Here is a 12,022-nt window from a genome sequence, read left to right on the forward strand (position 1 = left end):
TAACTCACGTCTGTAACATACACTTAAACCCCAATATAATAATATATATTTTTATATTTTGTGATAGTTATTATGGCATTTTTTGTCTAACTTTGAACTGAAGTTAGCTTTAGGGGTAGAATTGGGAAAAACTTGAAACATAAAGGGCCAATGTGGGAAAAAATAAAGTTGAAGGGCCAAAGTGGGAAAGTGGTCAAACATAAAGGGGGCAAAGTGTAATTTACCCAATTAATTTTTGGTGGTTCATAAAAGTTTCTAGTGATTTGTACATAGACATCCTTGTTGGAAAGTGAAAGTACATATAAGCATTGGAAGAACATCGAACTTTATGTTCAGCAGCACACTATGTTTGCTATTGGACTTTTATGGGACTGATTTAGGTGTTGTACAGTACATAATCATGTATAATCAAAATATCATTGCTGCTCTGCACTATCTCCCAACCCACAACATTGCCAAACCAAACCAAAACCAAACTAAGCCTTGTGTCCCAATCAGGTGGGATTGGCTTCATGAATCTTTTTTCACCATTCCCCTTTGTAAGGGCTGTATGCTGAGTTAAATTAAATAAGCCACAGCATTGTACTGACCCATAAAAGAACCTGGTTCATCACCTATGTTTTCATTTGCTTAGATTGCTAGTGTCTGCGAATGGTGATTTGATAAAACTAATTAATAGCTTTTCTGTTAGCTTAGTAGTTATACCTGTTTTATGGACTTGCTATCATACAGTTCGATTTTTTAATGTGAGCTAACTCATATTTTGATCTATTTCAGAACAATCTGGATGAACTTTTCATGCTCATGCATTTCCTTGATGCTGGGAAGGTTAGTGTCAATGCAGTTTTATAGAGGCAAATACTACTGAAAATTCATAGTACAACAATAGGCATATGACTTTGAAATGCATTCTCTCAATAAGTTATTGTCATAATTGCAGTTTGGAAGTTTAGAGGAATTCCAGGAAGAGTTCAAGGATATTAATCAAGAGGAGCAGATCTCAAGGCTTCATAAGATGTTGGCGCCCCATCTACTTAGAAGTATGAATCTTAAACAAACTTAGGCCTTGTTTGGTTTGTCTCTTGAGAGACAATTTTTGAGAAAAAATTTCCAAAATTTGTTTGGTTGAATTTTTTTTTAAAAAAAAAAAAAAAAAAAAAATCACTTTTTCACTCGCATCCATCTATTCAACTACAAAAAAATTTAAATCATCCCAAACTCCAAAACTCTAAAACTATTTTCAAAACATACAACCAAACAAATTTTCAAATTTTGTAAACTCTTTCTAGAAAATTATTTTTCAAAATTGTTTCACAAATACAGACCAAACATGGCCTTAATATTTTTGTGCTCTTCAACTAATGGTTTTACTTATTAAGCATTGCATAGGTGATATTTTGTTTTCATCAATGTTAGTTAATATTATACATCAAATTAGTGATTTCTTTGCTTCTTTATTTTCTTGTGATATAATACACACACACTTTTGATAAGAAACATAAGTATAATGCTAATAACAAAGGCGAATGTATGAGAAGTTTTAAAAATCCTTCACAGGGAGAGAGCACGAACATGGATATAGCTGTAACTTTGAACTAATTAGAGGATTTATAAAGCTTTCACTAGATTTTGATGGCAAGTGACTATTTCAAGGTGCAAACAGACTTAACTGGAATTTCAAAGTTTGAATTCAATGATTTAAAGGAGAAAACATTGTTGAGAATATCTTCTCTCTCTCTCTCTCTCTCTATTTTTTTGCTTTGCTTTTTTAGCTTAAATTTTAACAAAGGTTGATAATGAAATAGGTAGCAAAAATTTGGGTTGGTAGTGTTGTAACTCTTACATTGTGTTCTATATTTTTGTAAGATCATCTCGATGCTGGTTCCGAGAGACTTCAATGAAACAAATATTTGTTTATTCAGACATCTGTTTTGAAATTCAACCATAAGTGTAACATGACCAATCTGCTAGTGTGTCATGCCCCGGTTTCTAAACCCAATGGATTATCACTAAATATGGTTATTAGGGATACTTAACCTAATTTAAGTTCAGTTTTTGGTAAATCGCATCGAGTTGACATTATGCCAATTGGTAGGTCACCATTTAATCAATCAAATTCTGATTACTTGGAAACAACATTTATTTGAATTCAAAACATGAATTAAACAAACCCAAAAATCTGTCTCACTTTATTTATTTATGAAAAGTGGTCTGAATTAGGTTGAAAATGAACAACAATAGAACCTAAGGAACCTAGGTAGTATGTCTAAAGTATGTTTGGTCTTGCCCTTGAGTTGGAAGACAGTCATGGTAGTAGATTTGGGATGATGTGGTGTGTTAACAGTTTCAGTTGGTAATATTAGAAGAATTGGTTTACTTGCTCTTTTTAGTCTCTGTTCATGTGATTTCAGAGTGAAACACGTTGAAAATTCTTTGTCCCGCATAGAATTTATATATTTATATATATATTTTTTTTCGTTGTTTGTTTTTTTTGCTTTTCGCTATATTAAAAGGAAACCCATTGCCTGTGTCTTATGCTAATCTGATGGAAGATGGAAGGATCATATATGTTCATTATTGTTCTTATATACTATTTGTGCTAGTTCGTATGTAGTTTTGGGGCGTCATTGGCTTTGCTTAATTGTGTTCATTATTGTTCTTAAATATAAACAATTCTTGTAGGATCAGCTTTATGTAATCAACTTTTGAGGTTTATGTTTCACTTTGAGTCTTGATTGCCCTTAAAGGAGATATCATTGTTGATTTTGAGGACTTATTGGTTCTTATTGTGTAATGCTTTTTTAGCAAATCTCAGTCAGTGTTTGATGCTCCCTGTTATTTGGATGCTCTCTCTAATTAAAGAATGAAATCTAAATTTAATGTTTGCTCTTTTTGGGAATGTAGCCAGTTGATTCTTTTATTTTTTGAATTATTTTCCTTTTGAGATGAAATCATGGAATGCACTTCTTGTTTATCTCACCCAGTTGGCAATACATCCCTATTGTAGTGCAGATTTTAATTCTTTTGAAAGGCCTCGAGGATGCTTCTACTATGGGCTTCTGCCAGTGCTTGATCAAGGGAAATTAAGTTGTTCTGATTAGATGGTTGAAAGGGCAACTCATGGCTTGTGGTCCTATGTTCATTTGATGAGAGATTATAAAATTTATTTATAGACTTGAATATGGAGATTAAATGGATCCTAAGGTTGATCAATGGTCAAGTGATGCATTAGCCAAGTTGAAATTGGTATAATAGATTCAGTTGGGGTGCATGTGAGTGTTCTTCAAGGATGTTCTTTTGAGCCTGTGGGATGAGAGGGGTCTATCTTTTTGGATGTCACTTTATGTGCATCTCATAAATGCCTTGTAATTTGTTTCCTTCTACCATTAATATTGGCTAGCTTGAAAAGCTTCTCATCCTTGTTTACTCCTTGTTCAAGTAGTATTTAGTTATCATTTCTGTTAGAATTTCCCATCTTTACCTTCACCTACTCCACTACACACTCCACTTCACCTACCTCCACTTCACCACACACTCCACTTCACCTAACCCACTATCACCTCCACTACACCTACTCCACTACACACTCCACTTCACCACACACTCCACTTCACCTAACCCACTATCACCTCCACTACACCTACTACCACATTTTCTTCTATATATAGATTGTATAGGAATTGTAATTTATCAATCTTGTAATACATCAAGATATCCATCAATAATACAATTTATTCTCTTTCTCTCTCTATCAATATTTTTAACATGGTATCAGAGCAAGGTTAACAACCTACTCATTTTGCTTCACCGGCGGGCGGCAGCCTCGCCTTGGCCGCCCGCCGGACCTCTACCTATTCCATCTCTAAACAGTATTTTCGCTACATATAGATTTCCATCTCTAAACAGTACACTTGCTGCACATGCTCCTCCATTTACTCCCTGACTAAGAAATTCCTTATCAGTGTCCAAATAGCCGCTATGTATGGCTGCTTCTAACTGATCTTCTTCGTCTCTGACAAATTCAAGTGCTTTCACAATGTTCTTTCCCAGATTTTCAGCAACATAATCTGCTACCTTCTCAGAAACTCAACTTCCTTGAAAAGTGTTACCCGAGAAAAGCTGAGGAGACGTGGGGACATCCAATTTTCAGTTGTTGATAACCTGTCTGTTGCTTCTTCACCAGTAAGCCCCATGGATGCATCTGGTTCAAATCTTTCTGGAAAGGATAAACATCCAGAAGCTACTGGAATGGGCTTATTCTCTCCAAATTTGTTGGAATCACTTGGCAAGTCTGGTACACCACCCTTTTTATGCCCAGGATCTCAAGAACCTTCAATGGGCTCATCCCTTTTTTCTCCCTATTATTGTTGGTGCCTTCCTATGGCATCAATTTTTCAATACACAGTAAAACCTCCACAACTGCCTATGTCATTCACTGAATCACTATCTTTACCTCCACTTTCTTCTTTACTACCAGCTACAAGGTCTTCTAGTGTGTTGACACCAATATCACCTCTTAATGTGTCTGATCTCCCCCCTCTGGATTTTCCTACTTTGCTGCCTGAGCCACTGGTCAGGTTGCCACTATCTAGATCAAGTTCACCCCAGATCCTACCATTCACACCTCTAATGTGTGACCCTATTGTTCATATTCCAGTCATTGATGTTTGTTCCTCAGGCCAGTCTATCCCAGTTGGTGGTCTTGCTTACTATGTCACTGCACCATCAAACTTGGCAGACATGGCAGCCAATCCCTTTCATGCTCTCTTCTATTTAGAGTTCATGCTGTCAGCCTGTGCACTGTTCTCAAAAAACTTGGATTGAGGTTTCTGGATCTTCTGCTAAAGATGTGGCCAAGCAACTTAAGGAGCAACAATTTTTCTGTTGATTTTTCTGCATTACCACACCTACCATTCGAGTTTGCACAACACCCATATTTTATTCATCTCAGGGATCAACCCCGATCACATTGTTACACAAAAAAAAAAAAAAAAAAAAAAAAAAAAAAAAAAAAAAAAAAAAAAAAAAAACAACCACATCCACTGGCGGATTTTTTTCTTCTCTACTCTGCAGCCGGTCTCTTCTTCTTGCCTCCGTCCTGGGCGGCCCTTGACGGTGCTGCCTCCGTGTTTCCCACTCCACTGGGCATGATCACTACTCCCTGCTCCTCCACTGCAGCATATGGTGGACCTCCAAATCGGAACATCACGGTGGCCTTCCGCTTCAGCTCCTTATTTTCTGCTTTTAGCACACTTATCTCTGCTCGCGCATCCTTATACATGCGTTGGAGCAGAGCCAGTTGGGCGTTTAAATGCTGCACCTCATTTGTCCTACTCTGCAGCCGGTTTGACAAATTTGTGACCGCCGTCATGGTTTCCACGCATGACTTCAGAGTATATTGATTAGCCTCAATATCAGTTTGCACCGCCATTTTTTGCTCCACCGACCGCATCGGAAAGTTCAATGGAGCAAAACCAGAGGTGTTTGGTTGAGGTTCACTGGCCACCGCACCAGTTATTTCTCTTGTGGGCTCGTTCAGTTCTGGAAAGAGCGTGAGCAGGTTCTGGGTAGCTGGACGGGAAGAAGAGGCCATGTTTTTGGGTTGCTAAGTGTTTCAGCGAAATAGCAATTTCAGACTGGTAATGTTCGGAAGGGTTGGTGACAGAATGGCAACAAAGTGTTCCACAGTTTCTCTCTCCGCAGAGGCAGAGTTTTTTCAGCGAAGGGTTGGTTTCAGAGGTTTCAGAATGGTATGCCTCAGCCTCAGCCTTCGTCTTGGTTAAATAGCCGAGGCAGCCACGCGTATCGCGCGCCTCTTGCCGCCCGACAAACTGGCACGCCTTTTCATGGCACATCTTTTGACAAAGTGGACACGCGTTTTGATGGCACGCCTTTTGATGGCACGTCTTTTGATGAATTGGGCACGCCTTTTGATGGCACGCCTTTTTGACAAAATTGGGCACACCTTTTGAGGGTGCAACTTTACAAGGGTCCGACAAGACTCTGTAAACTGTCCCGACATTGATTCCGGTTAGCTCCTTTATGGGTCCGACAAGACTCTGTAAACTGTCCCGACATTGATTCCGGTTAGCTCCTTTATGGGTCCGACAAGACTCTGTAAACTGTCCCGACATTGATTCCGGTTAGTTTCTACAAGGGTCCAGCAAGACTTCGTAAACTGTCACAACATTGTCTTCTACAACGGTCCGACATGACCCCATAAACTGTCTTCTACAACGGTCCGACATGACCCCGTAAACTGTCTGCTACAACGGTCCGACACGACCATACAGTGTCACCTATCCTTTTTTATTTTTATGTATTTTCTTGTTTTGTTACTCTCTCCAAACTCAAGTTGGTTAGTTTCTCTCCTCCTTGAGTTTGCGGGGGGCTGTTAGAATTTCCCATCTTTACCTTCACCTACTCCACTACACACTCCACTTCACCTACCTCCACTTCACCACACACTCCACTTCACCTAACCCACTATCACCTCCACTACACCTACTCCACTACACACTCCACTTCACCACACACTCCACTTCACCTAACCCACTATCACCTCCACTACACCTACTACCACATTTTCTTCTATATATAGATTGTATAGGAATTGTAATTTATCAATCTTGTAATACATCAAGATATCCATCAATAATACAATTTATTCTCTTTCTCTCTCTATCAATATTTTTAACAATTTCTTATCCCTAGCCATGGCTCTTCCAATAAAAAAGGAATTGATACTTGTCAGCATTATATATTTCAATGTCATTAATATGTTATTGAAACACACTGTAAAACTGTCATTAATGACACTGCAGGAGTAAAGAAAGATGTCATGAAGGAGCTACCACCAAAGAAGGAGCTCATTTTGCGTGTGGAATTGAGTAGCAAGCAGAAAGAATACTACAAGGCCATTCTCACTCGTAACTTTGAGATACTAGCTCGAAGGGGTGGTGCACAGGTGAGATTGCAGGCTGTATTGAGATGGCATTCTTTTCATATTATTTTGAAAAATATTTAACTTCAGTTGGATATTCCTGAAATTAGATTTCTCTTATCAACGTGGTTATGGAATTGCGCAAGCTCTGTTGTCACCCGTATATGCTAGAAGGAGTTGAACCAGATATAGAGGATGTAAATGAGTCTTTCAGGTGATCCTATGAATTTTGATTTTGATTTTTATGGGTTCTTTGTGCAAATAGGCTGTAAATTTGTCTTTTTGTTTATCTCGTGTGTGGGGAAGAAACTGCCTCAGTAGCTCAAACGATATTTGTTATTTGTTTCTTCTCTTACCAAAAAGTGTTGTTCTGAACCCTGCTTTTATATTTATCTTTCTATTTGACAGACTACTGTTGGAAACTTCTGGGAAGTTGCAACTTTTGGACAAAATTATGGTGAAGCTTAAAGAGCAGGGGCATAGAGTTCTGATCTATTCTCAATTTCAGCATATGCTGGACTTACTGGAAGATTACTGTAGCTACCAAGTATGAATTTTGAACGAATTTTGTATGTGGTCTTATATTCTTGTTCTAGGAAGCGCAGCCACCTTGATGGGTTCTGTGTCCGTGTCCAACACATATTGGATACTGCCATGCTGCGGACATGCGTGTCCATGCCATGTGGCGTATCAATTTTTGTCAAATATTATTTTTTTGCAAGACACATTGGGGACACTTTATAGACATGCACGTCTTGTGTTTGGCCACACCTCAAGACACCTTTGTGGTTTTTTTGTTTTTAATAATAATTTTATAAAACTGATTTGGGGTAAAGTAAAATATATGGAAACAAAGAGGGGAAAGAATGACATAATAGAAATAGACCACATATACATTGATTTCTCATATATCTTTGTGTCTCAAATTTGTTTTCATATATGTAGCAAATAAAAATATATTGAAATTTCATTTTTTTGCTATATTGCCGTTATATCTGTTTCCAATTTTTTTCAAATATATTTGTACCCACGCCTATATCTGTGCCCCTATCCGTGTCCTTGCCCATGCTTGTCAGTTCTTGTTCATACTTTATGGGAATTTGTCTATTTATGTGGAAATGCTATTTAAAATTCTGTACTTTTTGTTAGAAATGGCAATACGAAAGGATTGACGGCAAAGTTGGTGGGGCTGAAAGACAAATTCGAATAGATCGGTTTAATGCCAAGAATTCTACCAGATTTTGTTTTTTGCTGTCTACTAGAGCTGGAGGTCTGGGAATAAATCTAGCAACAGCTGACACAGTTATTATATATGACAGGTAACTATTAGTGTTCCTGTATTTGATTATTATATTCTTTTTTCTGTTCTCCTCTGTAACTGTTTGTGGAAGACTGACAGTAATTGTACAAGTTAATGTTAGTGTTATTAGTGTAATATTAACGTAATACAGCTGCACTATCTAGCTGTCCCACTCATGTTGTATAACTAATGTTGTATCTTTAAGCTTTCGGTGGGTTAGCATCCAATGTACCTTATTCACTCTCTATAAATGAGAGTGTTGTAAATCACTGATATATATCTATCAATACACAATTTATTCTCTCTCTTTCTCTATACATTAATTCTAACATGGTATCAGAGCGAGGTTAAGAACCTAATAATTTCGCTTCACCGGCGGGCGGCAGCCTCGTCTTGGCCGCCCGCCGGACCTCTACACATATCTTCACTCCGCTGCCACAAATTATTCTTCTTGATCTTGATCTTCTTGTTGCTGCTGCTGCACTAGTTTCTAACAAATTCCATCTTGGTCACCTCCACTCCACTCTTCTTCATCACCTCGCCGGAGCAAACCCAAAATCCCTCTGGGACATTTCGTCGAACACCATGTCTGCAACTCAACTCTCTTACTCTCTCTCTCCGAAAGGAAGCTGTCTCTCTCTCTTTGCTCTACGCAGATCACTGATGGCAACAACTCTCTCTATCACTGATGAGACACGGAGGACACACACACAAGGGCATGCATGTTTCTCCCTCTCGGCACCTCTCTGTCTCCTATCACACGCATAGATCTTACCCACGTCGTCGAGCACCCCGTCGGCCCAGCCGACAGCCAACCGGAGTTCCACTTTGTGCGTGTGACCGTCTAGCTCGCGCGGCTTGCTTTGCGTTCTTCACCTGCAACGTCCCCACTGTCTTCAGCCGTGATCTGGCCAACGCCGACCACGCCACCTGTCACCACTGCGGCAAACTCTTTCTGAGATAAGAGATATATATTTTGTGTGAGCCAGCTCCAACCTTGGAAGTCAATCAAAAAACTGGGTCATCCCCTAGTTTACTTTGCTGCTATTGCTCCCTCCATTCAGAGGCTGAATTTCAGCATAAGGATTCAATGTCACCCAGTTTATCATCCTTCGAATCTGAGACGTCTTCCCTCCAGATGGGGATGGCACTGCCTCAATACGGGAAAGGGTATAGCAGTCATAAAGGTTTTCACTTTTATTTCCAATCTCAATTGGCTCCATCTCAGCTGTTATGGGTGAAAATACTGCTCCCAGTCTGTCATAATTGTTTCAAGAAGCACATGGGCTCCTTTAGCTACTGCTGCAAGCACTTGGGATAGTTGCTATTTTAAAATCAAGTAAGTGGGTTTATTTATCATGATGGGGCCAGCAGAAGTTTTTTAGTGGAGATTATATATGTGTTATATGGAGCATATCTGAACATTGTTGGTCTTCAAGTGGGAATTGGAGGGATTTTAAACTTGGTAATGGAAAAGTGGGTTTGCCCCATGTCTTTGGTTGATAAGTGTGAGATAATGATGCTGTCCATGCCTTGGATAGTGGGCTACATGGGTATTCTTCTCCCACGTGCTGTCCATGCCTTGGATAGTGGGCTACATGGGTATTTTTCTCCCACGTGAGAGAAAAAGCTTTGCTATGGTGTTGCTTATTGCACCCCCACTCACAGCACGCCCCTCAACTTGTCTTCCTAAAACAAATATATCTTTATAACCCATACCCAGTCAACTTTTGCACAAATCATTCTGTTTCCCACCACCTCTTTTATTTTATTTTTATTTATCACCATACTCATCATTTCATCACCATCACCATATTTTATTCGATTTCCTTTCATAATATACAAATGCAAAATTCTTCAACTGCAGCTGCATATATTTACATTACCATTACAGTTTTTACATTTTTCAGTTTCACATTCTCTTAAAAAAAAACAAAACAAAACAAAACGCACACATTCAACACCACCTCACTGATTTTTTTGCTCCAACAACCTTGTACCATTCTTGCCATTCGGCTTGCACAACACCCTTGTTTTATTCCTATCAGGGATCCACCCCGCTCACTGTTCTACACCGAAAAAAAAAAAAACCTTTCTTCTATTTTTATTTATTTTTTTAACATCTTCACTCTGTGTTGAGCTATTTTGCTCCACTTTATCAATCTCTTTGTTTCAACCTTAAATAGGTTTCTATCTTCACACCTATTTGAGTTTGAAGGGGGGGTTATACATATATCATGGTGAGCATGGTTACACACCATGCGAACCACCCAAGCTGATGAGCATGGTTATATACCATGGGAACCACCCAAGCCACCCCATGGCGCACTCCCTAAGTCGCTCCCTTGGTGCACCACCAAAATGTTCTAGATCGGTCCGACATGACTCCGTAAACTGTCCCGACATTGATTCCGGTTAACTTCTACAACGGTCCGGCATGACCCCGTAAACTGTCCCGACATTAATTTCGGTTAGCTTCTACATCGGTCCGGCATGACCCCGTAAACTATCCCGACGTTGATTCCGGTTAGCTTCTACAACGGTCCGGCATGACCTTGTAAACTGTCCCGACATTGATTTCGGTTAGCTTCTACATCGGTCCGGCATGACTTCGTAAACTGTCCCGACATTGATTCTGGTTAGCTTCTACATCGGGCCGGCATGACCTCGTAAACTGTCCCGATATTGATTCCGGTTAGCTTCTACATCAGTCCGGCATGACCTCGTAAACTGTCTCGACATTGATTCCGGTTAGCTGCTACAACGGTCTGACACGACCATACAGTGTCTCCTATCCTATTTTATTTTGTTACTCTCTCCAAACTCAAATTGGTTAATGTTTATCCTCCTTGAGTTTGAGGGGGGCTGTTAGTGTTATTAATGTAATATTAATGTAATACAGCTGCACTATCTAGCTGTCCCACTCATGTTGTTGTATAACTAATGTTGTATCTTTATGCTTTCGGTGGGTTAGCATCCAATGTACCCTATTTACTCTCTATAAACGAGAGTGTTGTAAATCACTGATATATATCTATCAATACACAATTTATTCTCTCTCTTTCTCTATACATTAATTCTAACAGTTAAGAACTCTGAAAAATGTTTTGGGAGGTATTGAAGACACTACCTATTAGCAATAGGGTCATGCACCTATAAAAGGAGATGTTTGAAAGCAATTTTGGAAGGACATAGAAGGACTACTTGATATGTGGAGGATGTGTGCATTGTAGAAGACTCAAAATTGATGTTCATACAAAAAAATTAAAAAGATGACTTGACTTTTCTCATGGTGTGCCCCCTTTAAAAGTAACTGTGATGGTTGCACTACTTGGTATATGGCCTTGAGATCTTTTATTATTGTGGGCCATGTCCTCAGTCCAAGATCGATTAATTATTTTTATGGTAAAGAAACTTGAGTGTGGGTGTTTCAGTCAGCTGCTGTCTATTGGTTGTAGGGTTGTAGCTCTACGTAGAACTTGGTCCTATTCGCAACTGTTATTGTCAAATTGTGAATTATAAGATTCGTTTTATTTAACATGATATATAATTTTATATATTTATATACATATGAAAAAACACAAATAGTTTTTAAAATGAAGTAAATATCAATATAACTAAATTCTATATATGTTTATACATATAAAACCACATATATCAATATAGCTAATTGATCTCTTCTATATATCTTGATAGTTTGGTGTAAACGATGTCATTTCATGTATTATGTAAACAAAAACAAAAATAGAATTGAATTGTGAATCATAATGAATCGTAGT

The 12,022-nt window shown here is 38.7% G+C and overlaps 1 protein-coding gene across 1 annotated transcript in view; it reads left to right on the forward strand.

Moving 5' to 3' along the window:
* LOC114317815 (CHD3-type chromatin-remodeling factor PICKLE) overlaps nt 1-12,022 on the forward strand; it is an 84,562-nt gene that overhangs the window by 36,460 nt on the left and 36,080 nt on the right. Inside the window, exons 11-16 of the mRNA XM_082894536.1 lie at nt 778-828; nt 941-1,040; nt 6,825-6,967; nt 7,054-7,157; nt 7,352-7,490; nt 8,093-8,262. Coding sequence (XP_082750662.1) covers nt 778-828; nt 941-1,040; nt 6,825-6,967; nt 7,054-7,157; nt 7,352-7,490; nt 8,093-8,262 — 707 coding nt within the window. The remainder of the gene's footprint in view (nt 1-777; nt 829-940; nt 1,041-6,824; nt 6,968-7,053; nt 7,158-7,351; nt 7,491-8,092; nt 8,263-12,022) is intronic.

The sequence above is a fragment of the Camellia sinensis genome, chromosome 11 (genome assembly GCF_055761805.1).
Source record: "Camellia sinensis isolate YWXY chromosome 11, ASM5576180v1, whole genome shotgun sequence".
Classification (NCBI taxonomy): domain Eukaryota; kingdom Viridiplantae; phylum Streptophyta; class Magnoliopsida; order Ericales; family Theaceae; genus Camellia; species Camellia sinensis.